Source organism: Eublepharis macularius, chromosome 1 (assembly GCF_028583425.1).
Source record: "Eublepharis macularius isolate TG4126 chromosome 1, MPM_Emac_v1.0, whole genome shotgun sequence".
Classification (NCBI taxonomy): domain Eukaryota; kingdom Metazoa; phylum Chordata; class Lepidosauria; order Squamata; family Eublepharidae; genus Eublepharis; species Eublepharis macularius.
Genome location: NC_072790.1, coordinates 14,792,967 through 14,820,582, shown reverse-complemented (window position 1 = coordinate 14,820,582; position 27,616 = coordinate 14,792,967). Strand labels below are relative to the sequence as shown.

Below are 27,616 nucleotides of genomic sequence, written 5' to 3'. Positions count from 1 at the left end.
ATGGATATGGTTAAATAATGGGTTGAAAAGCTGTTAGAAGTCTACCAGAAAAGGGGGGAGGGAGCGGGTGGGGGAAACAAGAATACAGGGGTTAATAGAATGTATGTTAATTAGCATGTATGTTAACTCACCTAATAAAAAAAAAATTAAGAAACCAGCCAGATATATATAAGTGGTGAGTGGAGGGGGGAGTAGATGCAAATCAGTTTGCTTCTGATGAGATTAGTTTGTTTCTGTTAATGAAATCAGTTACTTCTGATAATGAGATAACCATTCATAGTCTCTATTCAATCCAAGTCTGACTGAGTCAAATTTACATATGAATTCCAATTCAGCAGCTTCCCGTTGGATTTTCTGAAAGGTTTCTTTTGAACTACAGTGACCTTTAAGTCCTTGATGGAATGTCCTGGTAGACTGAAGTGTTCTCCCACTGGTTTCTGGATGTTGCCATTTTTAATGTCAGATGTTGTCATTTTTAATGTATTTGTTTTTAAATATTCATACTGTATTTATTGTGTTTTAAACTGTGGATTGTAATTTTAATGTATATTAATGTGATCCGCCCTGAGCCTGCTGGTGCGGGAAAGGCAGAATATAAATTTAAACAAATAAATAAATAATACCTTTGCTACAGTGGGGGAAACCTTCACACACTCTACCTGGCAGCAGCTACAGGGACCTTAAGCAGCCTGGAAGGTGTAACTCTTCACAGAAGCAGCCCCGATACCACCCAAGAAGTCTTATGTTCCTCAGCTCCCACCTTCCAGCTTGCCCCCCACCTGCCCCGACATTAAAAAAAATAATCCAAAGAAACCTCTACTTGTTTGGAGCTTGGAATTTACTGCAAAAAATACAACAGCAAAGTTATCAAAGCTTTACAATAGTTATTTTAGCCACATATGAAAACAAGTCATTTTGAACAGTCATACATTAATTACACTGCCATCCAGTCACGAATACCGCTGATGAACTTTCAGATGGGAAAATCCGCCCAGGGCAATTCAAGTTCCCGATTTCCGCAAAATCTGTCCCGGGGTTGCCCCTTGATGGCAGTAACAGTTCGGAACAGCAGCCAGTTCAGATGGAGAACTAGCAAAAAACATTGTAACTAAGGATATTACGCACACATCTCAGCTGGTTTCACTTAAACACCACCACAAAAAGGGGATGTCTATCAGCTGATATTTTGGAACACTGTCAGAAGCACATTTGCTGTCTGGCAAGCAAATTCCATTTTCAGGAACACATTCACCACACACGCTGGAAAACGGGTCGGAGGGGAGAGAATGTCGTCTCATTTTGTTGTTCATCAAAATGTACATTCCTGTTGTATATAAAATAGATGAAAGCCCTGTTAAAAATATTCTCTGTCCCGGTACCCAATTACCATGAGACACGGAACCCTAGCATGTTTTCTTCTTTTTGGTCTGCAGGGGAGTTTTCTTGGCAGGTTCATTTGGCGGTTTCGCTTCGTACAGTGCATTGCGCACAAATCTCGAAGCGGCACCTTTGTCCAGCTTGGCTGCTTTCTTCTTGTCTGTTATCTCTTTCACTCTGTTCATATATGTTCTTATTCTCTCCTGAAACATACAGAAAAATTAGAAAACCACTGGGCAAAAAAGGTATAAGAATAAAGACACAGAGGGGTTAAAAATGGTATAAAGTGTTGTTTTCTATTTATGAGGAATATCCCTTTTTTATATGGGGAAAAGGTGCTGGTTATTTTATTTATTTACATCATCTATAACCCGCCTTTCTTCCCAACGGGAACCCAAAATAGATATGACCTTAAAGCCCTCCTGGGGCCGCCACAGCTGAAAGACCATCTCCTCCAACATGATCCTGAGTGCCCATTACGATCTTCAGGCTGCTACTTGCTGGCTATTCCCCAAATTACGTTGGCCCCCCTGGCCCTGACCAGAGCCCGTGACTTTAGGGCTCCCTAAAGAGGTGACGGGAAGCCCCCTCCCTGGAGATCTTCAGGAGCCACTGCGTAGCTTGTTTGCCATGTTTTTTGCATCTTCGAGGAGAAAGATATTTGGGTTTTTAAAATTTTTATGGAGATTACATTCGAAATGTTTTACTTCTTCCTGTAAGCTGCCTTGAGCCAAGAGGACAGGCAAGGTATAAATAGTTTAATATATGAATAACTTTAAAAAAATGGTCACATAAACTCCAACCTACAGTCTAGAATAATAGTCCAGTTTCAGGATTATCAACTCAGTGAGAACCAGGCCCATTTGTTTGGCAGTTCTATCTGTTCCAAGCAGCTGCCCATAGGCCAAATGAGTCCGAGCCAGGGCTGGCCTTCCCACGGATGTTCAACTGGGCAAGGGGAGCAAAATGGGGGAGGCAGCTGGCGGGATCTTGGTATGATGCTACCTCCAGCACGACCAGAAAAAATGTCATCACACTGCCAGCAACACTCTAGCATTTAGAGTTTAGGACAAATGCTAGATCACTGCTGGCAACCCAGTGACATCACTTCCAGTCACACCGGAAGTGACATCATGCCAAACCACTGCCAATTGCCCCCCGTTCACCGTCATTCTCACCAGCTACCCCCTAAATGTAAGCATCTAAAAGTATGTGGACCAAAGCTAAAAGGGAACGGAGGATTGCCTTTGGGTCGCCATTGAGATATAAATGAAGCAAACAAAACAAAACGAATACATAGAATCTAGTCTGAAACACAGGTATCTTCGTTACATCCAAATCGTTAAAAACTAAGGTGGTCAGCCAATTAAAGATATTTAGCTGATCGGTTTGGTAAATGGTTGCCAATGATTCTTACCACTGAACCTACCAATATAATACAAGGGCAAACAATGCAACAACAATATACCAAATATAACAAAATTTAATATATCAATGATGAATAGAGGTTCAAAATTGAACCAAACATGAAATGAAGCCCCCAAACACAAGGGAGACACAGGCAGCAGTTGTCAGTGCAGCATAGCAACGTTTTAAGGTGCAAGGTAAGTGCAGTGGAAATCTTTGAAGATCTTGTTTGAAGACAAAGCCTTTAGATCTTAATGTTGCTTGACTTGTGTGTTTTCTCTGCAGGTGTCCACGACCAAACAAGGGGTACAAGGACCCCAATGACTCAATTTCTCTTCCTCAGGAGTCGAAAAAGCAGAGGAACACCTTAAATACAATAAAACACCTAGAATCTCTGTTGTTGCACTGTGTCTCCCTTGTGTTTGGGGGCTTCATTTCATGTTTGGTTCGATTTTGAACCTCTATTCATCATTGATATATTAAATTTTGTTCTATTTGGTATATTGTTGTTACATTGTTTGCCCTTGTATTATATTGGTAGGTTCAGTTCTTGTGAGGGTTGCTCTATAGTTGTAATGATTACCACAGCTTGAATAAGTGTCCTTTAAAATATACTGAAAGACACGAAGAGGGTTTTAACAAAGCTACCGCTGATTAGAAGGGCGCATACTGCAAAAAATACATTATTGCAAAAGCCAAATAGCTTCAAGACAAACATATGGAACAGCAATTAAAAGTTTACTAAATCATCAACTGAAGCTTCAGTTGATTATTTTATTGGGTTGGATCTGCACTAAATTTCCCTCTAACAGAAGGCAAGGGGTAATTTCTACCAATTCCCTTTTGCTGTCACAGGCCCTTTGGTTTGCCCGTTATGCCATTCTTGAGGGCGCTCCCTCAAGAAACATTTTGGGAAGGTGAGACTGTAGTGGAGAGGAGCAGGCAGAAAATATCTCTCCTGCTGACACGTGTGCCTTCTGTTAACAGAAAACTTCCATCTGGATGATGAAATTTCATCCAACCCATTAAATCTTGCAGCTCTAATTTAAGTGCAAATGGTGTCCAATCCACGAAGTCCAGCGACTATGACCTGATGCTCGAATTTCTTAAAATGCTTGGGAACGAAGCATTACACAGCAAAGCGTTCGCTCAGACAGGGCTACACTTTATAGCAGGCCTACATGCACAAAGCTTGGTATATTCCAGAGATTCCCAAAATAGCAGCTGTACTCTGAAGTGTGCAGGAAGAAAATGTATTCATTTGAAATGTGGTGTTGGAGTATAGTTTTAGATACCATGGATGGCCAAAAGGACAAATAAATGGGTTCTAGACCAAGTCTTCTCACTAGAAGCTAAAGTTACTAAGCTGAGGCTATTGTACTTTGGGTCACATTGTAAGATGACAAGACTCACTGGAAAAGGCAATAATACTAGGAAAAGCTGAAACAGATAGGAAAAAAGGAAGATCAAAAATGAGGTGGCTTGACTCAAAAAAAGGAAGCCACGGCTTTCAGTTTGCAACACCTGAGTAAGGCTGGCAATGACAGGAAGTTCTGGAGGGCTTTAATGCCATGTAAGTTGGAAGTGACGTGATGATAACACACACACATTTTGAAGTATGTTTATGCATAACAGTGTGCATGCTACATTTTATTCAGACGCTAACATATGAAGCTGCCTTATAAAGACCACTGTTCCACCTGGTAGCAGCTGTCCAGAAGAGAACAATGGCTGTTTAAAACTCTTAAAGATAGAGATAAACTTGCGGCCTTCCACATGCAAAGCATGTGTTCTTCTACTGAACTCTGTCCCCGCCCTTAATATTTCGTAAGCCTGAAACCTGAAGAATAAGATTTCCCGAGTTATGGGCATTCACTGCTCCCACTCTTATTAAAGGGATGCCATTGGTTATGCTATACAACACCTCTGGGATAGTTGAAACTACTGATTAGAACAGATGTAAGCCCAGACATCAGCACTGGGGGGGGAAAGAACGGATAAACGACCAGAAGATAGCAAGAATGAATTCCCGTGATCTGAAAATAACATTTGATTCAACCTATCAGGTGTATCCCCAACAAGCACATGTGGTCTCACTTGCTCCTACGTAGCAAACTAACAGCAAGAGCAATTACCAATGGACCTTTGAGTTTTAAGACAAGGATATCCATCCAATCCCATCCAATCACTCAAACCCCGTTTTAGAATGTCTCCAACCCACCAGGAGAAGAGCTAGAGAATAATTCCTTTGGCAGAGAGAGTTCAAGCTATCAGCTGTGGGCCCACTGGGAGAGCGGTTGGAAAAACATGCACTTATTTAGATTTTTCAACTCTGAGTACATTTACTGTAGGCTAACAAGATACATTTCATACAGATAAAACACAAGAAGTGGGAAAAGATGAATAGTGATTTGATTCAAATAAAGAGATACTAAACGAATCCCAAAGCAGAGTGTGTATACCTGAAGGTGAGAGTACTTGCATTTTGCAATTAGTTGTGGCTCTGTACAGCCTAGCAACATGCTTTTATTATCTGAGTATCAAATATTATTATTCATATTTATATCTATAGCACCAATTCTGATGGACAACCATAAATCCGATCCGATGAGGGTTTCTCTCCCCCCAAACATTTTCCAAACTGAATCATTTGGTCTGATTTTTGAAGTAAGCAGAATTTCCAAGATACCCCAGGTCTTATATACTGTACTCATGCATCTAAATGGAATATAAAGACAAACCCAAAAGATTTATTATAGGCAGTAAATATGTCACTAATGCAGAATTACTGGACAGTACACATACAACTGGTGCCAAAAAAGCTTTTAGCTTTGTTGCCGAACTGGATTCTTTACTGCTAAGAAAATGAATTAATGGAAGAATTGGAAAAAGGGTGGGGGAATCTTTCCCGTCTTTGCTAGTAAATCAACCTCACAATACTTTTAAAGTCATACAGGAGTAAGAAAAGGTAGCCTCAGAGATTAACGCAAGTCCAAGTATTTATAAGAAAACACACTATCCTGGAAGTTATAAATAATTATGAGATGTGCAAGTTTCTTTTTTCCATTCCGTAAGTGAAAAGCTGGCTGGGTAGACATTTCAGCTCTCAGAAGGGAGAGGAAGGAAAAAGGATTATCTTATTTTAACTTGTAAACCTTTTAAGAGTCCAGCAAGGTTGAAACTTCTGCTTTCAGAGGCAGAGACTATTACTATGAACAGACACACGCCCCGAGCTTCTCTCTCAGAGCTGGAAAGTTAAGTAAATATACACGAAGCCTTCCTAAAGGGGTCTTCTGGCCTGTTTCTCCGAGGCAACTTGTTCTTGACCGGCTCGGCTTGCAGAAGCGGCTGAGAGCTCATGCACTACAACCAACAGGGAACTCGGGCTGTTTCCACGTGACCTCAGCCATGCAGAAATTACTCTGAAGTGCTTACCAGGTCCCAATAGAAGGCATTTAAGCAAACGTGTTAGGATATATGCACTGACCACTCTCCTGCCACTAGGACCACGCTGAAGGAGAGTTATACAACAAGTCTGCCGATATGCTCCACTACTAAGCGCAGAGCTTTCACAGAAGCCTATTCCCATAGTTTCCACATAACTAGTATATCGTATAAAATGAACCTTGGCTGTGGGTGTTAGTTCAACCAAGCAACCACTAGTTGCCCTTAAACAACCTCCTTACTTGGCCTCAAGATCACAGTATATTAACTTGCCCATAATGTATTCCCAGTTACCCGTCTTCTTCTTTTTTGATAAATCTTTTTAACTATTAGTAACAACGAATTCTGGTTTACAGATCCACTTTCATGCACAAATTTGTAATGACTACTTTTTGGATAAACCGACATTGAAGGGTGGGGGGCAAAGAGGTTCTTTGAGGCTGAATATACAAAGGTAATAGAACCACGATTGTGCACACCATCATAATACAATTATGCATAAAAATCCACGCATATAAATCCTTTGCAGGCTGCTGGGGAGGCGGATCATATTTTTAAAGGTTCCTCATATGGAAAAGTTTCTTTACAAGCAGGAAATCAGCACAGCAAGGAGATAAAAAGATTGTAATTCAACTCTTTCTCTGCTGTGCTAGTTTTCTATTTATTGGGGGAGGGGGGTCCTCTGCATAGGAAGCACTCCATCTGCAACTGGGAAACAGACCAGTTGTGGGGCATTCAAGGGGGCAGCTTTTCTCCTCTTCATTCTATTCTGGGATGCCAAAGCAGATTGAAAATAAAATGAAAAATCAATTTTCTTCCAGAGAAGATGAATTTATATTGAGGTGCCAAATTGGAAAAGGCATGGTATAGCCCAATCTCATCACATCTCAGAGGCGAAGCAGGGTAGTACTTGGATGGGCAACCACTGACTCTGCAGAGGAAGCCCCTGGCTTGCCTTAGACAGCTGGGGTTGCCATAAGTTGACTGAAATTTGACAGCGCACACACACACGTAATAGGAAAGGCCCCTGACCTGAACGGCCCAGGCTAGCCTGATCTTGTCAGATACTGAAGGCTAAGCAGAGTTGTCCCTGGTTAGTACTCAGATGGGAGACCCCCGAGGAAGTCCAAGGTTGCAATACAGAGGCAGGCAATGGCAAACCACCTCCGTTCGACTCTTGCCTTGAAAACTACATGAAGGGTCACTCACCATGAGTGGGCTGCAACTTGACAACACTTTACGCCCACAACAGGAAAGGGCTGTGCTACAATAGGGCCTTATCAGGGATCGTTTCGTAGAAAAAGAGCTGGAGGAACTCATTAGCATAACTCATTAGCACAACTCATTCGCATGTGCCACACCCCTTGCCATCACCAGAAGTGTGTCATGAGCATAACTGATTTGCATTTGCCACACCCTCTGACGTCACCTATCCTGGCTGTTTTGGACCCAATCCTGGACATTCAGGGCCAAAATTGGGCCCAAAATGGCAAAACGGGCTGAAAATGGCCGAAAAGGAGCCCAAAATGGTCAGGATCGGGCTGTTGCTGAGCGGGAGAGTGATCCACCACCCATCAGAGGCTTGATCCGGGCCGTTTCAGCCCCAATCCAGGCTGAAAAGGGCCCAAAATGGGTGGGGCCACCTGACATGTGACCTCTTTGGAGAACTGCCGGAACTGCGTTCCTGTGCGTTCCCCCTCAAAATGAGCCCTGGGCCTTATATCACAGGTTTGCTAGAATGAAAAAGACTGTGAAACATTTCAATATAGAAAATGCATGACACGAATAATAAACCATCCACATTAAACCTAATTTTGTCCAGAAGATGGAGAATCTTACCAGCTCTTGTTTTACTGGATGCTCCTTTGGATTAACTCCTTGAGTGGCAAGATATACTGCAAGATGAAAATTTCATTTTTAGAAACGGTACAGGGACAGCCCTACTGCACACGTGAACGGCAAACACGCATCATTTGCAAATACAACAGAAAAGGCCTATCAGCTGGACAGAAAGGACATTAGAAGCTACGAGAAAGTAGAGTTGGGACTGGGGAAAGATTAACACAGCAAAGAACAAAGAGAAAATAGAACACACATTATCTAAAAGCTGAAGTCTTTACTAATATTTTTAGTGTCACTTATGAACATACAGTGGTAGTAAAATAGTGGTCCTTTAAAGAACTGGCTGAAACCAATGTCAGTTGCAGAGACGCCTGTTTAACTAGGTAGTTGCATAACAGTTAAGTTATTGCCCTAAATGTACACATACTCACCCCAAAACATTGAGTTCAAGGTGTAAGCTGAGACCAGATCTAATTTTGCTTGTTCCAGGGGATCCAACTAAAACAGAAAGATGAAACCATCAGGTGCTTAGTTAAGCATTTGCTGTGTTTAGTTAAGACGTCAGAAGAACACATTATCAAGCATCCCATTAGTACAGCAATACAGAGGCAATGCCAATTCCCCCCCCCCCCTTCTAGGTTTACAGCACCACTTAAAAGAATTCAGGCACCAGATGGTCTCAGCTGACCTGCTTAGAGCCACCAAGCCCATATCCAGGGCTTTTTTTCTGGGAAAAGAGGTGGTAGAACTCAGAGGGTTGCCCACACAGGTGGCAACTCTTGGCGGGAGGTGATGCCCCGATACCACATGTGCGTGCCCAAAGTGCACACATGCTCCCAGGATCAATGATGTCATTTTGGGTCAGCTGGAACAAGGGGGGAGTTTTTAAAAGTTTAAATCGCCCTTGGTGAAAATGGTCACATGGCTGGTGGCCCCGCCCCCCAATCTCCAGACAGAGGGGAGTTTAATGGTTGTTGGGGGTTTTCCGGGCTGTCTTGCCGTGGTCTTGGCATTGTAGTTCCTGACGTTTCGCCAGCAGCTGTGGCTGGCATCTTCAGAGGTGTAGCACCAAAAGACAGAGATCTCTCAGTGTCACTGACACTGAGAGATCTCTGTCTTTTGGTGCTACACCTCTGAAGATGCCAGCCACAGCTGCTGGCGAAACGTCAGGAACTACAATGCCAAGACCACGGCAAGACAGCCCGGAAAACCCCCAACAACCATCGTTCTCCGGCCGTGAAAGCCTTCGACAATACATAGAGGGGAGTTTAGATTGCCCTCCGCGCCGCTCCAGCAGCGCGGAGGGCAATCTCAATTCCCCTCTGTCTGGAGATCAGGGGGCGGGGCCACCAGCCATGTGTCCATTTTTAAGAGGTTCCGGAACTCCGTTCCACTGCATTCCAGCTGAAAAAAAGCCCTGCCCATATCCATTAATTTTAGAAAGAAAAAAGTGAGATAGAACTTAACCTTTACGGCATTGCACTTCCGTGTTTGGGGGCCTTGACTCTGATGTGGCTATTAAAATTAATCTTTTTATAAACTCTCTACCCCAAGCAACAGACACTCTGAAATTGAAAGAAATTCTTCATATTATCAGGGGAGAAATGCCAACTATTCCTTACATCTGGTAGCCTGATTAGCCGAGCTCAGCCCGGGCTCATCAGAGCTGGAGCGGTCGGCATTCGGCAACAGGGCAGTTCTTGGATGGAAGTCCACAAAGGAAGACTGTGGCTGCTATGCAGAGAAAGGCAATGGCAAACCCAAAGGGCGTTTGGACATTCTGGAAAGTTATAGAAACCACAAAATGGCACCTGACATTCAGGCTATGAGAAAGAGGAGGAGAAAAATTTAAAGGGAAGAGAGTGGGGAAGGGAGGGGGAAATGGAAGCAGTAGAGGATTTCCCCTTCCCCACAAGTCCTCACTGGTCCTCACACTTGTATTGTTATTACAACAACAATACACTAATATAATACTAGGATAACACTAAGTAATATAGCTTAATAATAATAATTAAACAGTAACACCAACAATTATACATTGTTATTGTTATATTATTATAAAACAAGGGTTCTTAACCTTTGACACTTTAATCACTTCTAATAAACCAACAAAGTCTTTAATCACCCCATACCTGACTGCAGGGGGTCTAGGGGGCAGGAGCCCCAGCCAAAAGCAGGGGGGGGGCTGGAAATTTTTTGAAGGTTAGGTTCTAAAATGTACTAATAATTACTATTTATTTTACAGTGCAAACCTAAGAAGAGTTACACCAGTCTAAGCCCATTGAAACCAATTGGCTTAGACTGGAGTAACTCTGTTTAGGATTGCACTGTTAACATTAAAATGGAAGTGAGTCCCTTTTATAATATCTTAGGTAGGAACAAAGCAAAACTATTAGTTGATAAAAATGGCATTTAATACTACATGAACAAAAAGAAAGCTCAAATGGTTAACCCCCCCCCCAACAAAACCACCAAAAAAAAAATCAATCGCGATGCTGTTGCTTTTTATCAATTATAATCTGGAAACTAGGGACAACTTTTGATAAGGCAAGATGCAGATCCTGGCTTGCATCCAGCCAATTCCTAACCTTGGTTTTAATGGCAACCAAAGTGGGAAAGCTTGCTTCAAACAAATAGGTGGTCACAAAGGGAACCAAAACAGAGACAACAGGATAAAAACGTTTTGAGAGCACCCGAAGTCACCGAGACTTTTCACAGCAAATTCCTGCTTCAGCATAACTTTGTTTTTCAGATCAATCAGGTCATCTTTTGCCGGGTCTTCATCACCATCCTAAGTAGTTTGCTAATTAGGAGCAAGTGAGTGCTAACTCTATGCTTGCATTTTATTGATTTTTTTTTGTATTTCTAAACCGCTTTTCATACAAAACACAGGCAGTTTACAATACAATATTAAAAACAGATAAATATCAATGTGTCTCAAGCAAGTAACACCTATCGAGAGAGAATACGGCAGCAAAGCTACCATAAAAGCCCCGACACAACTAATCAATCCAACCTGAAGGCCCTCTGGAAAAGGGAGATCTTCAAAACAGTTCAGAAGTCGATGTATTGTCGAAGGCTTTCACGGCCAAAGAACGATGGTTGTTGTGGATTTTCCGGGCTGTATAGCCGTGGTCTTGGCATTGTAGTTCCTGACGTTCCGCCAGCAGCTGTGGCTGGCATATTCAGAGGTGTAGCACCAAAAGACAGAGATCTCTCAGTGTCACTGTGCTACACCTCTGAAGATGCCACTCACAGCTGCTGGCAAAACGTCAGGAACTACAATGCCAAGACCACGGCTATACAGCCCAGAAAATCCACAACAACCATAGTTCAGAAGTCCTTCAGAAAGGGAGCCATCTGCTGAGAAGGCCCTTCCCCAGGTCCCAGCCAACCAAACTTCAGTTAGAAGCGGCTCCAAGAGGATATATGTATACATCTAGGGTTCGGGTCAGCCAATATGGGTGAAGGTGGTCCTTTATAGCCATAGATGAGACTCTCAGTGATTGCATGAGGTCTGGAGGGTGGGCCTCATTTATTTTAGGCATACAGGAAGATTAAGGTTCCTGTATAACGTATACAGGAATATTACGGCTCTCTAGCAAAAGGTTGTTTTTGGCTGTCAAAGTCAATCCATCATGTAGTTCCTATAGGATTTCTAGGAAACTCCAGTTACGTGAGCGCACAGCATACAAGATCGAACATGGGTGCTGTCAAAGGGCTGAGTTGTCAAGACTGCTTGCTTCATAATTCATTCATGTGCGGAAGGCTTTCAGGGGCAAAAAATTCCCTGACGTACAAGTTTTTATTTTGCCCCAAAGAAATTACAAATTGGATTTTAAACATTAAGGTACACAGGTGCACAAAGAAAGACCTCAGGGCAATGACTGGTGCTGTTGGAGGGTGTTGAAAAGAGGGAAAAGGCACTTTAGATATTCCTTTAGATGTATTCTCCATACTGCTAGAAGGGATAGCAATATAGCGGTTTAACAGGCAGGATTTTCCTCACTTCTACCAAGTTCTAGACCAGAGCATACGTTGGCTTTTTGGCCTGTAGATAATCTTAGTATAAGAATATTAAAATAATTTTTAATAATGGAAAGAAACAAAAAGAGAGAACACTGCACTCTAGAGGGAAGAGTGGTTGCTTTGCAATGGGACAGTTGGGCGATGGCCTTGAGGGGAAAGAGCGAAGGATCGGAGAGAGGGATGTCCATGAAGAACCTGGAGAGTAGGGGGGGAAAGGTGGGATGAACAGGTGTAGTAGGCTTTCTGCGAAAGCATTTCTGCTGATGTGAGCAACATTTACACTATGAAGCCATAAAGAGGGCATTCTCAAAAACTAGAACTAGAGTACTCAGTCATGGTAGATTTGGTAGTCTTAATTTATTTTCATATGACAGCACTGTTCATTTTGAACTCCAAGTTTTACACCCCTGGTGTAAAAACTCACTTTTAAATAAAACTTCTGTTGATGCAAACAGCAGTTCAAGGTTGAATGGGGCCTCCGCACAGGGCTTTTTTTCTGGGAAAAGAGGTGGTGGAACTCAGTGGGTTGCCCTCGGAGAAAATGGTCACATGGCTGGTGGCCCCGCCCCCTGATCGCCAGACAGAGGGGAGTTGAGATTGCTTTCCGTGCCATGGCGTGGAGGGCAATCTCAACTCCCCTCTGTCTGGCAATCAGGGGGCGGGGCCACCAGCCATGTGACCATTTTCAAGAGGTTCCGGAACTCCATTCTACCACGTTCCTGCTGAAAAAAAGCCCTGCCTCCACATTTCTGTGACCTGGCCTTTTTTTAGGCTTAAAAAAAAAGGTTACACTAGTCTAATATTAAAGACAGCAATCCAAGGGGCTCCATCCTAGCTTCTACTGCAAGTTAGCCGAACAGGCTGTGGCTCTCACCTTCTGGAGGAGTTCACTTCTGGACACTGACATCATCGTTTTCAGCATCTCATCGACAGAACCAAGAGATTTTTCAAAGGCTGAAAGATAATCATGTATCTCTGTTGGGTATTCTTCCACTGCAAGACAGGTTTCAGACATTTTTTTTCCTGCATACAAGAAACAGGAGAAATTTTTATTATTTTATTACAATTTCCGTTATTCCGTACAAAATCCATAGCTTAATCTGTGGTTTGGATAAACTAGGATTTGCTGTTAAAAAAGTGTCTTTCACTAGCTGACAGTGCAGAAGCCAAATGTGCTCACCTGAAGATCCCCCAAGATTTTTCACGTAGCAACTAACTTCTGAATGATGCCTTTAAATTCATGACATGAAAGAACAGCTCGTTTGCTTAATTGATGATAAACCAGAAGCTATTTAAAATAGCTGTATTGACTTGTGAGTTGGGAATGTAAAATGACAGGTCATGATGACAGACAATGATATTCTGAACAGGGTTTAAAGATTATGTCGACAACACAACTTCCAAGTTCCGTGCCGGCATACAGGTCAAAATGGGAATGTTTGAAGGACAGCACTGGATGGGCTTTGCTCAGATCACAAGTTCACTTCTCATGCATTCTGTACATTCTCTGTTGCACATGATGGAAACTAGCTAGTAGGGAACAGCAACTATGCGAACAAGGTAAAATCTTATCAAGGTCTGTTTTAACAGAAGAGGCACAGTTCAAGTCCACCTCAAGTCCACAGCATATGTTAAAGTCCAAAGCAATACTCCTTCTTAAACAGATGGTTACTCACCACTGCTCAACACTGTCCATTTAATAAAACATGCACCTTCTGCACCTTACCAATCAGGGTGGATTTGCTTTAAATCGAATCGATTTAAATTTATTTATTTTTATTTTACTTATTTTTTCAATTTATATACCGCCCATCCCCAGGGGCTCTGGGCGGTGAATCACTAGTCAGTAAGACTAAATTTAAAACATGGTTTTCTACACGCACATTCTTTTCTACATAAAGACTCCTCACACTTAGCTTCTTGTGCAGATCTATTCTACACCCAACAATCTTCTATTTATTGAATTTTTTGAAACAGCACTTAAGAGGTAAGGGGCTGGTTCTGTGCACAAAGATTTGTAAAGGAACAATGGGATTAAGTCTTTTTCTCAACTGTGTATGTTTATTTTATAACCTATTTGCTGTGAAGAAGAGATGCGATCTCTGCAGACACAAATTCACAGTTTTGAGAACTGTAAAACCAAGCATCTGTGATAATATCTTCTAGATAGAAAAACTGCCCAAAAATCTTACAGAAACCTCTGGAAGAGCATGACATTGTGAATGGATTAATGGAATTCATTTACCAAAAAAATTAAACATTGCATGAATATGCAGCCTCATGCCACATTATTAAAAACTAATCCTTATTCCATGATGATAACCTTTGGACTATGCGGCCCTCCCAGACGGCGGGCCGGGCTGCTGAGGCCAGGGGCCAGGTTTGCTGCCCCAGAGGGGGAAAAGGCAGCCTGCCTCTTCCCGGGCATTGGCTGGGGGCCCTTTACCTTGCGTTTCTGCAGCAGAGCCAGGAATTTTGGGGGGGGGGTGCAATCATTTGGGGGGAAAGGTGTGGGACTGCTCCCCCACCTAGGCCAGGTAGTTGGAGCAGCCTGCATTGGCAGCAACAGATTGGGGGACCCGGCGCTGTACCTGTAATGGGGACTGGAGGATGAGGCCTAGACAGGGCCGGATTTACAGGGGGGCAGGGGGGTAGTCTTCCTCCGGCGCCGCCAGGGAGGGAGCGCCGGGAGCAGCTTAATTAACTTGGATGCTAGAGGCTGAAAAGGCAATACAATTAGCAATTGCCCCCAGCATACAGCAGTCATATGATCGGGCAGTGCGCCAGTTTGCAGGCTTTCGAAGGGATGCAGGATTGCAACATGTACGGCCTATCCCGGTAAAGCACCTTATGCATTTCTGCGTGGCGCAGAAAGGTAAGGGTTTAGAGTAAAGTCTATTAAGGGGCAGCTGGCAGCCTTAGCGTTTGCCAGCAAGGCTAGGGGAATGGTGGAAGCCATGGGCAGTTTCCAGCTGAGAAAAATACTAGAGGGTTGGTCCAGGGAAGGGGCATACGAAGGGACAATAGACAACCCATTTCCCCAGTTGTACTCCAAGGCCTGGGGCCTACATGGACAAGGGTGTGTAGCTTGGAGTTCGAGTCAATCTTGTTTCATGCAGCAGCCCTCACCACTTTCTTTGGGGCATTAAGAGTCATCGAGCTAATCGCACAGTCCCTTTCTGTTAAGTCTGGTCGCGCCTTAATGGCGCAGGATCTCAAATTTGTGGGTGACAAGGTGACCCTCAATGTGCAGCAGTCTAAGACTGACCAGAAGGGTAAAGGGACTGTGATTCAGTTGGGCAGATGTGCTGAACCAGGCTTGTGCCCAGTTACTGCCATGCAGCACTATGTAGCCATGCTGGGGGAGGGGGATGGACCACTTTTCCGCCATATGGACTGCTCCTCACTGACGGAATATCAATTCTGGCAATTATAGGAAAGGCACTTGCCAAATTGGGATTGGTTGGCGTGAAATTTGGAACCTACTCCTTTAGAATTGGGGTTGCCTCCACGGTGGCAGTGATGGGTTATTCGGGGCTGGCCATACAGAAAGTGGGATGTTGGCAGTCTGCTGCCTTCCAGTCATATGTGCATCCCTTGGATGGTTTTGTGAGCACCTACTGGATTTTAATTTCTTTTCAGGAGCTGTAGCTCACTGTGGGAGGATGGGTGTCCTTATATGTGGCCACAGCATGGTCTTTTGGGCAGCCCACCAGGCGAAGAAAACACCGATCAAGTCTCAGCTTGGCCTCAGCCAGTGGGCTACGGTTGAATGGCAGAGCCAGCGGGGCCTGAGGTGGCCAGGTCTCCTGCCACTGCTCTTCGATGGAAGGAGCAGTCCGCAGCCAGATATCCTGGTCATCAACCTCAGTGGCGATGATCTTGGGCTAGTAAAGTGTAAGGCCCTCTCTTTGCAGGCAGTGGCCAACTTGCAGTTTATCAGCAAGTGTTGGCATGACACCGATAATTTGGTCTGCAATGCTTCCATGCCGTGTGTGGTGGGAAGCCTTGGACCCAGCAGGGATTGAAAGGGGGAGGCATAAGGCCAATAGAGCCCTGGAGAAGGTATTGGGGGATGGTCTGGGAATTTATTTGCCACATCCCAGTATAAGGGCCAATGTAGCTGACCTCTACTGTAGCAATGGGGTCCAGGTAATAACATTTTCCTGGATGATTTGCGGCAAGGGCTCAGGTTGGCCATAAGCCACCTGTGGGGCGCAAGGGCCTAAGCAGAAGCTTGGCCCTAACGGTGGCAGGATAGGATGGAAATGAGCGGGCCGGTAACCCCCTTGGCACATTCCCATTAGTCGAGAATTGGGGTCTGTCAGGAGTGGCTGGTGAGGCTGTGTGGCTGCCAGCTGCGAGGGCAGACAGCCTGGTGGGACTCCTGGACAAGGCCACCCCCAGGCTCCACGGATGTTGGGGGGGGGGTTGGAGCTTTACAGGGGAACCACTTTCCTGGCCGCCGCGTCCTGGCCATCCTTCGGATGGAACACCCCTGGGGCAGCAGGGGCTCACCCAGATAGGTCAAGGTGGCGGTCCAGTGGGACCCCAGGGCTTGACCTGTACCGCAATTAGATCCCTTGCCACAATGACAGGTTATGTTATGTTGTAATTAATAAAGTGGCCCTTGTTTATCCCAACCCTGCTCTCTGCCTTTTATTTTGACTGGGGGGATAGGGGGTAATAATGTATCTTAAATAGAAAACTATCTTTAGATAGATTTTTCCTCAAAAAACATTTTATTTAAAAAATCCAATTTAAATTTTAAAAATCCAATTTTAATTTTTTTTTAAAAAAAATAAAAGTTGATTTAAACCAGGACAAGCAAAGGATTTAATCAAAGTTGCATCTGGAAAAAGGACATGCCCCTTCTCACATGCACAGGAAGGAAAAAAGGTTGCCACAATACTCACTTGCATACATTTAAAAAAACAAAACATGGTTTTCTTACAGGCTTATTGTTTTTCCCTTACCCAAATTAATGTATTTTGAATTCAGTCATCAACTGACACTCATACCAGGGCTCCTGAAAATTTTGAGAAAGGATACGGGACACCACCACAAAATGGCTGCTGTGGCTTTTTACTTTGGACACTACCGTTCTGTTTCCTGAGCATCCGCTTGGAGAGAGGCCTCCAAGCCTACAGACATAAGGAAGATTATGGCCATGTTGAGGGCACACAGTTGTGGCACACCCGCTCAGTCGGAGCTCAATGCTTTGAAAGTCAGCCAGGTGGTCAGGAAGGACCTGAGACTCCCTGTTTTTTGCCTACTCTTCCATTCGTAGAATCACAGGCAGGGTGGATTTGATTTAAATCAAACTGATTTAAATCACGATTTAAATCATGATTTAAATCACTAGTCATTAAGGCTTGATTTAAATCATAGTTTTCTACATAAAGACTAATTCTTGCTGGTATAACTTTAATATGCAAGTAGATGCCTGCCTTACCGATAGGTGAAGGAACTTCATTAAAGTATTCCCAAACTGGGTCTCTTTTACAGCCTGCTGCCATTATAGGTTTTCTCCTCCAAGGAAAGAATGTGATAAACCTCAGGTCATACACACAAAAGATCCAAAGACTTGTGCAGTACTGTGCTCAAAAAGTTTCACTTTCATTTTGTACTGCTTGCCCCTCCCTCCTCACACTTAGTTTCTTCTTGTGCAGATCTATTCCACTCCAAACAATCAGAAAAAGATTGTTTCTATTCACTGAACTTCTAAAAACAGCACTGGAGGGGTTGATTCTGTCTTCATAGGTTTGTAGAACAATAGGATTAAGATCTTTTTCTCAACTCTGTTCATGTTATAACATTTTTGCTGTGAAGAAGAGGCATGTGATCTCTGCTGAGCTGACACAAATTCAGTTTTGAGAACTGCAAAACCAAGCATCTGTGATAATATCTTGTAGGCAGAGAAACTGCCCAATAATCTTACAGAAACCTCTGGAAGAACATGACATTGTGAATGGATTAATGGAATTTATTTACAAAAAAATTAAACACATACAGCCTTATTCTACATAATTAAAAACTAATCTTTATTTCATGATGGAATAACCTTTGGATGGTAATATATTTTCCTCAAAAAGCATTTTATTTAAAAAAATCCGATTTAAATCAAAAAAATCCGATTTTTTTGATTTTTTTTAAAAAAATCATTGATTTTTATCCACCCTGATCACAGGGTTGGAAGGGGTCACCAGGGTCATCTAGTCCAACCCCCTGCACAATGCAGGAAATTCCCAACGACCTCTCCCACACTCCCAGTGACCACTGCTCCATGCCCAGAAGATGGCAAAACACAGTCCGGCTCCCCAGCCAAACTGGCTTGGGGATCCGATTCCTTTAGGATATGAATCTCCAAGACTCGAGAACTGAGTAGGCACCACATCAACAGGCATCATGGCACCCATGGGGAACACCAAGGCACATGACTCATCAGCTAAGACATCGGCCCTAGTTTTAAGCATCTGTGACAAGAACACTAACTTTGAACGCATAAGATCACCACCTGTTTCCAGAAGACACGTGGCTGCCAAAATCAACACACAAGCTGCAGATTCGTAACTACAGAACTCGTCAAGGATAAACAAGGCCGCACAGATGACTCCGTATTTCTACAGGCAGTCTTGGACTCTTGTTTATTTCACATCTTTAATTCACAGAAACAATTACTTCAAACTACACTAAAAAGGTACTTTTTACAACAAGCTGAAACTTGATTAGTTTCTAGCTTGCTCCACCCCACCCCTCCACCCTTTCGCTATATGGCTTTGCCAAGCCTTTTGTTTTTATTATTCAGAAACCATTTTCCAAATGATTCCACACACGAGAGAGGGCCAAAAAGAGAGTGCCGCAAGAGGCACCGTAGCATGTTCTGGAAAGTGACAAAGCAAGGAATTCAGAATGAGAAAACTATTCTGGCCTAAGCAAGCCATTTAAAGCAAATGTATTCTGACCAGGCCAGGCATGTCTGAAATTATCCTGCACAGGGAAACAACTGTAGGCCCCTCAACACAAAACTACGCACATCAAGGTCGAACCGCCATGAGCGCACTGGCCCTATCACCTCCACCGATGTGTGATAATTGTGCAATCTTATACACGTAGGGAGTAGATATGCGAAGGCCTGAAGGGGGAAAAAAATGTTCCCTCTCCCCAAGGACATTTTTGAGGCGCACTGAAAAAAAAACTATGATTTTTTTAAATGAGGGAAAAGCTTTTTAAGCCAAGGTTTGACTGACTAAAAGTGTATGTGAAAAAAATGTAAATTATGTTTACAGTATCAGATCATTCCTGTATACCTTGCTTGTTCATAAACTAAGTCATTTCATCTTTTAAAGTTCATAAATGTGCCATTTAGTACAATTGTATATGCCAAGTTATAGATGGCACATTTTATGTTGTTAAAGCGGCAAAGTTACTTCAGGCTTGAGAAGGAAGTATGTATTTCATGTATTTCAATTTTCCTCCAAAATTTGTTTCACTCCCCCCCAAAAACATTTTCCCCTTAGTTTCAAAACTTTCAGAAATGTTACATCTTTAGTATGAAGAGTATGCTCCTTCTTCAAGTATTCAGGTGTTAGAAAAAGCAACATTACTGACAACAACGCGGAAGTACTCACTCATGGTGAATATGAGAGTCCTTATTTTTACATGACAACACTGTTCTTTTGTAACTCCAAGTTTTACTCTCTTGATTTACTGCCTTCCACCACGTTTAAATAAACCTTCTATGCATACACTTCCTAGACACTTTATTCACAAGCTAGCAATCACACATGGGATGGTAGCACACTCGTGTCTGCTTCCCCCCACTATATGTGCTGATTTCAGTATGCATAATGTTGTGCATAGTGGGCTTATAAGATGCTACATGAAGAACCTATCAAAATGATCCTGACGTCTGACTTAACGCTGGCTGAGAACATACACCAACAGATTACACAGTAATATTTTTCTAGTCTGAACCATTTGTCAGTGTTTAAATGGTTAAGGGTGTTACGTGAATGCTCCCCAAATTTAAAAACCTCTCTGAGCATAAAAAAGGGATGCCTGCATTCATCATGGACACCTAAAATATTTTTTCAAGCATACGTATTGTTTAAATTTAGGTCACAAAATTATGTAGTACGCTACATAACATATAATAATACAGTACTGAAGAGGTCAGGGTTTAACTTTGTATTTAATTGTGCTGATATTATAAATGCATGAGGCTGTTACTTTCGAAACATCACACTTTTCTTTCCATAGCGCAAAAGTTGTATTGTCTGTTTTCATCTTTTATTTCTTCCTGTTCCTCAGACAGAAAAAAAACTAAGATTCATGAGCGAAGGTAGAACAGGGTGCAGTGCTGTGTAACGCTAAGTTATAAATTATACATTTTGTATTTCTTAAAGCAATAAAATAGGGTTAGGCTTGAAAAGAAAGTAATTAATAATAACAACAACATCCAATTTATATACAGTACTGAATTAATAAATTAATTGATAAGTTAATTTTTTCAATTGCACTCCATACACACTTTTCCACTGTGTGTTTCTGTGAGTGTGTGTGTGTGAGAGAAAACATAGATATGCCAACTAAACACAACACTTCATTCCACTAGCGGACAGCATGCTTCTGGCTCACAAAAACATATACCATAGTATACGTTTGTTAAACCTTCATGGTACCACAATTCTTGACCACAACAGACCAACACTACACCCCCTCCAAGAATCTTTCAGACTCCATTTCCATTTCACAGAAGAATAGTGACATAACTTGCAGGGATGTTGTGAAGGTAAAGGCAACAGGGACTATTTCTGCAGGGCCCTACAGGTTGAATGCAGTTGGGAAGTGGGGGTGGGGGACCACTGAACTTCGGGGGTGGGGGTTGGCTTTTCTCTGATTTTTCTCAAAACTGCTTTTCTCCAAAGTTTTGGGAAAGACTGCCATAAAATCTAGCTGTTGTATTTCTGGGGAAATTCAGATTTTCTCACCCATGTGGCAGCCATTTTCCCTGACCATGCAACAGCCATTTCCTTCCCCCACCACCAGGGGGTTTATTTTACATTGGCACTAGAGATGGGCACGAACCAGGGGAGGGGGAACGAACCAGCCCGGTTTGTGCTGAACTTTGGTTCGAATTTCGGTTTGTGCCAATCTCTAGCTGGCACTAAATTATCGCTACATTGATATACCATTGCAACAATAGGCATATTAGTTTCAGGTGGGTAGCTGTGTTGATCTGTAGCAGAAGAGCAAGATTTGGGTCCAGCAGCACCTTAAAGTGTAGCAGGTTCTCAGAATTCTCATCCTTCACTTTTTAAAAAATTGTCTTTTAAGGATTACAGAGGCCAATTGATGGATCTCACTGATTTTGAGAAGATAATTATGCAGAAAAAGAATCATATCTTAGGCCCAAACTGCCTCACGGAAGAACCCGTGCTGCTGTGCTTTATCTGTAGCCATACCCAAAAACAGGGAAATGACACAAATCCCTCTCGATGTGGAAACCCCCCCGAGACATCATAAACTTAGCACTGAACTTTTTTTAGTAGGCTTGATTATCGGTAGCAATAAAATGCAACACACATGTGACATGTACAGCTTTCTCATATCACTCTTCTCCCACAAGTTATACAAGGTTTTCCAGTGTAGTATCAAAGTAAAACATTAGACTTATCAGTTTATCAGAGATGGAGAGAGATATATTAGCAACCTAAGTTCAAACAGCCATGACACAATCTCAGACATTGCTACAGATACTAGTTCTTTCAAAAGCCATGCAATGGCATGGTTTTAATTTCATTTACAGCCCTTCTAAGTGAAACAAACGTTTTCCAATACCTGCCCCAACATTGACCACCTGAGAAATTGCCAGTTCTGGTAACTATCCTGCTCAGGGCTTTTTTTCAGCTGGAACGGGGTGGAACGGAGTTCCGGCACCTCTTGGAAATGGTCACATGGCTGGTGGCCCCGCCCCCTGATCTCCAGACAGAGGGGAGTTGAGATCACCTTCCGTGCCGAGTGGCATGGAGGGTCATCTAGTCCAACCCCCTGCACAGTGCAGGAAATTCTCAACTACTTCCCCTCCACACACACACACTAACCCAGTGACCTCTGCTCCATGCCCAGAAGATGGCAAAACACAGTCAGGATCCCTAGCCAAACTGGCCTGGGGAAAACTGCTTCCTGACCCCAAAGTGGTGACCCAGAAATACCCTGGGCGTGTAAGAATGGGCCACGAGAATGAAGCCCTGATGTAACCCTTCCTGCCCTCCCTCTCATGATCTGCCATGTAACTGAAACTTGATTTTAAAAAATTGGCTTGGAATAGTTGATGCTCCCTTAAAAAAGAGAGGAAAAAACTCAAGCCCTCCCATGCGAGTATACAATAACGCTCTACAGATAGAGAACACGCAGAAGTGCAAGATCTGGGTCCAACAGCACTTTATAGAGCAACTAGATATTTAAGGCACTTCCAGACCCGCATCTTGCTCTTTGAGTGCAGACAAGCAGAGCTGCCGAGCAGAAAAGACAGGGTGCTGCCCTAGCAGTAGGAAAGAGCAAAAGCCCAGAAGCACCTGTAAGACCAAGAAAATTTGTGGGAGGGTATGAGCTTTTGTGAGCCACAGCTCGCTTCTTCAGATGCAGCTGTCACAGTGCGCTGTGCCTCACGAAAGCTCACAAATTCCGTTCGTCCTAGAGGTGCCACTGGACTCTTGCCACAGACACGGCTACCCGTCTTGCCCTAGCAGGAATGCCTGAGGACAGCATGTCCAGATCCAGAAAATTCAGGAACAGGCACAGATAAAAACAAAATAGAGGCAAGGTCCGGTTCCCTCCTCCAGCAACTGGGGGTCCGGCAGCCCCGCCAAGTCACACTTACGTTTCACAAAGAATTCAACCCTCCAGGTGCATAAAACTGGCCGGAAGGTGACAGAGCAAGTGAAGGAAGTCCAAGGGGTGCGCGAAGAGCCCCCGAAAGGAGGCAGCGCCAGACACCAACACAGACTCCCCCGCACTCTGGCAGTGGTGCAGCTCTAGCCCATCCTGGGCAGGCGCCTCAGGCGCACAGCAAGGCCAGCGGGCAGGAGTGTGCTGCGCAACCCCGGGACGGGTCCATCCCGCTCATCATGGACCATCAGGGCAAGGGGAAGGGGCGGTGGTGGCACAAACAGCACCAGCCCCCCCACCCCACCTGGTCAGCCGGCAGTCGACAGGGAACGCAGCACAGCGAAGGCTTGAAGAGTCCTATACGAATGGCTCAGCTCTCCTTCCCCAGGGAAGAAGAAATTAAGCCAGGGTTCAGTTCGGGAATACAGAGAGTCCAAAGAAAGAAGGGTGCCCTGTTAGCTATCAAAGCTAAGGTGATCCTCCATTCGGAACCCCTGAGTACCAGATACTAGAGAGGAGTAAGAGAAGAGGGGAAAAGGTCTCACGCCCTGCTCAGGGGCTGTACAGCAGTGTGGAGAAGCAGTTAAAACAGTGATCTCCCCACACATAAATGTGTGGTGACCCTCAGCCAACATAGCACCCACTGACGTTTCCTGGCACCTGCTTCATTCTTCCTCAGAGCATCTCTTGCCCCACAGCCAAGAGCCAAACCTGGCTCCAGTGAGGTGGAGGGGCTTCAGAGGAACCTTAGAGGCAAAGAGCACCCAAAGAGCTGCACCTAGGAGGGTGCCTGGGGAGTAGATCTCCTGGAATTACAACATCTCCAGATGATATGAGATCAATGGGCCTGGAGAAAATGACTGCTTTGGAGGTTGAACTCTATGGCGATAGATATCACTGAGGTCCCTCCACTGCCCAAGACCTGCCATCCACAGACTCAACCCACAAAATCTCCCTGTACTACCCAACCCAGAGTTGCCAACCCTATTAGGGAGGAACATGTTGTGACTGACTCCAGGCTTCATGGCAGCCATTTTGTGGTAGGCCTTGCTCCCTTGAGGCAGCCACTTTATTGCAGCACCCTCAAAATCCCCAAACCATCTACAGGTTCAGAAGGGCTGGGACCCCTGAATCAGAACACCAGACCAGAATGTGGAACTACCAGGTGCCTGGTAACAGGATTAAGGTTTTAGTCCCAAATAAACATTTGCGGACTACCCACTTCTTCAGAAATGTGTGCAGATACACTGCTTGCCTGTGAAGAATCACACATCATTCAATAAAACCTACTAATGCGATTTTAGCTGCAAGTTGCCACACAAGTCGTGTTTGTGAAGCTGCTGCTAGGTGGCATTGATAGGGTTGCCAACCTCTAGGTGGCACCTGGAAATCTCCTGGTATTACAACTGATCTTCAGGCCACAGAGATCAGTTCCTCTGAAGAAAATGGCTGCTTTGGAGGGAGGACTCTATGGAATCACATCCCAGCTGAAGTCTCTGTAGGGTTGCCAGCTCCAGGTTGGGAAATTCCTGGAGGATCTGTGGGTGAAGCCTGGAGTGGGCAGAGTTTTGAGGAGGGACCTCAGCAGGATATAATGTCACAGAATCCATCCCTCAAAGCTGCCATTTTCTACAGGGGAACTGATCTCTGTGGCCCTGAGATCAGTAGTAATCCTGGGAGATCTCCAGCTGCCACGACCTGGAGATTGGCAGCCCTATGTCCCTGCCCTGCCCAAACCTCATCCTCCCCAGCTCCTCACCCAAATCTCCAGGAATTTCCCAAAGCAGATCAGGCAACACTAACTACTGAACTGCACTGCCTCTAAAGAAGCAGGTTCTAGTCCACAAACACCTATGCAGGGGAGTCTTCACATTGCTGCCGAACTCCTGGGTTTTTTCCCTTACTGCTACAGACTCACGCAGCTACCCCTCCAGAGCAGGCCCAGAGAGATGTGGGTTGCAATCCCTGCCCTGCCATGAAGCTTGCTGGCCCTAAAAGTCAAGGAACATACTGCTTTGGTGCCAGCCTCCAGGAGGTGGCTGGAGACCTCCCGGAATTACAACTGATCTCCAGACGACGAAGCGCAATTCCACTGGAAAAAATGGCTGCTTTGGAGGGAGGACTCAAGGGCATTATACCTAGGGTTGCCAGCTCTGATTTGGGTAATTCCTGGAGATTTTGGAGGGAGGGAGGAGTTTGGGGAGGGGTATAATACCATACAGTGGCCCTTCCAAAGCAGCTATTTTCTCCAAGTGAACTGATCCCCGCAGCCTGGAGATCAGCTGTAATTCCGGGAGATCTCCAGCCACCGCCTGGAGGCCGGCAACTCCTCTCCCCAAACTCCACCCTCTCCTGGCTCCACCTGGAATGTCCCAACCTGGAGCTGGCAACCCTAGACTCTGGCCTACCTGGCAAGGCTGTTTTGAGGCTCAAATTAGGAAAAGATGCCCGCCGAGGCTCCTGGAAATAAGGGCAAGAATTCAATTTAAGGGGGGAAACCGCTCTAGCTCTGGAGAGCGGGTGCTGGAGGGGCCGCTGCGCTGCTCCAACAGGGGCGCCTCTCTACGGAGGGAGGAAAAGGGGCTCCTCTTGCCTCTCCCTCCCCAGCGCACCAGGGACGAACCTCTCCTCCGCTGCCCCGGCGCCTCTCCCGAGCTCCCTCCCGCCACCTCCCGGAAGGCCTCCGCTTGCAAAGCCGGGCGCCCAGCCTGCAGCGCGGCCCCTTCCTACCTGCGGCGTGCAGAGGCGGCCGGCGAGGACGGAAGCTGCCGGGGCGGGCTCCGAGGCGGAGCAAGGGCGCTGGGGCGTGCGTAAAAGCGCAGGGAGGCGGAGAGGCGCCCGCGACGGCCTTGGCCACTCCCCTTCCGCCTCGCCTGGGGAGAGAAGCGGGACGGCTGGTGGGGCTGCTTTCCAGGGTTGCCAACTCCTGGAGATTTGAGGGGGAGGGGTACCCAGAGAGGGAAGATACTCTATCCAAAGCAGCTATTTCCTGCAGAGGAGCTGTCGTCTGGAGATCAGCTGTAATTCTGGGAGATCTCCAGCCACCACCTGGAGATTGGCCACCGTACTTCGGCTTTGACGCATCTGTGGATCATGCACTTTAGCGCTCATTTGCAAGTGGGTTCCATCGCTCGCGTTAGCGCTTGCAAGGGCATGAAAATCCTCTTGCTAAAGTGCCTTGAAAGTACATTGCCTGACGGGTGTGAAAGCAGTGGACATGCGGAAACAGAGAGCAATCCTAAACAGGCCTCCTCAGAATTCTCCTCGGGTCTGTTCAATGGAGCTTTACCCCCAGGAGAGTTCTTAGGACTGCACTGAAAATCCTTTGCTCCTTCTGATAATTACTCTGCCTTGGATTCAGGCCAACCTAAAAAGTACAAACTGTGCAAGCTTGAGAGTACTCCAGAGCTCTTCATCAGGGGGGTGTTAGGAAAAAGAGGAGGGGGAGAGTATGTTTCAGGCCATTCTCTTACATTTCCTGTCTGCATACTTTTAGCCTTCAGATAATGACCTGACATTTCCGCCCACCCTTAAAAGTATCCATCCTGGCTTACAATAATCGGTTTAAACTACAGGAAGGTAGGTACATGCTGGAAGTTAGGAAAAACTTGTTCACGTTAAGAGTAATTCAGTCGTTGAATCAGCTGTCTAGGGATGTGGTGGATCATTGGCAGTCTTCAAGGAGTGGTTGGACAAACGTTGGGGGTGCTTTAGGCTGTTCCTGCATTGGGGTGGAGGTTGGACTAGATGGTCTGTAAGGCTCCTTCCAATTCTATGATCCTATGAAGAATCCTGTGGAGTTTAAAAACTTGCACATTTTATTACATTTTTACACCAGTGTTCCTCCAAGGAGCTCTCTGAACCCACAGGCGAGTGGAGCATCACAATGAAATGATAGCAGAGAGGCAGAGGACAGTAATGGCAGATGAACATGTGGAAAATCAAGTACTGCACCACCAAAGCTTGTAGACAAATAGCCATATATCCTTGACATTCATAAGCCCAAGTGTGGAAAGTTCACAGCCAAAGTGACCTTAAATTTACCTTTGAGTCCAACGTCTGTGTTTCTTGCTCCAATTCTATCAAATATATAATTGCTAAAATAGTTTGTAGATATGGAAACATTGCTATGAATGGATAAATATTGAAAAAGATTAGGTTTTTGTGCACTCTGTATTCTAAGAACTCTTGTAGTGATAAGTCGCAAACGTTTCCCTCCCCCTTTCTTTCTTTGTGTATTCCTGTTTAAGTTTTAGAAAGTTGAATTAAGATTGTATACTGATATATTGTTATATATTGAATACAAGGTTATGATAAGATGGAAATGGTCAAATATTAATGATGAGGTAGGTTGCATGACGTATTTAATTTGTGAAGGTAAATGTGAAAATACACAGTAGCTGGAATAGCAGATGTATTCTTCACTTTAACATTGATTAACTCTGATTAAGATATGTTTTGTGTACTCTGTATTTTAATAATGCTTGTAATGCAAATTTTTACTGTTTCTTTGACCTTGTATCTCCCCTTCTTCTTTCAGTACCCCTTTTATTCTGAAAATAATAATAATAATAATAAAAAGAACAATTCCATATCTGCCAATGACCCTCCTTGCTTTTCCAAA

At 44.4% G+C, this 27,616-nt stretch overlaps 1 protein-coding gene across 1 annotated transcript; it reads right to left on the bottom strand.

Moving 5' to 3' along the window:
* Positions 1-820: 820 nt before the first annotated feature.
* Positions 821-25,758, bottom strand: C1D (C1D nuclear receptor corepressor). Its single transcript, XM_054983077.1, has 5 exons — positions 25,723-25,758; positions 12,974-13,122; positions 8,502-8,568; positions 8,068-8,123; positions 821-1,580 (listed from the first exon to the last, which is right to left on the bottom strand). Exons 2-5 carry the CDS (start codon positions 13,112-13,114, stop codon positions 1,404-1,406), a joined length of 441 nt encoding a protein of 146 aa, XP_054839052.1. The 5' UTR covers positions 13,115-13,122; positions 25,723-25,758; the 3' UTR covers positions 821-1,403.
* Positions 25,759-27,616: the final 1,858 nt, after the last annotated feature.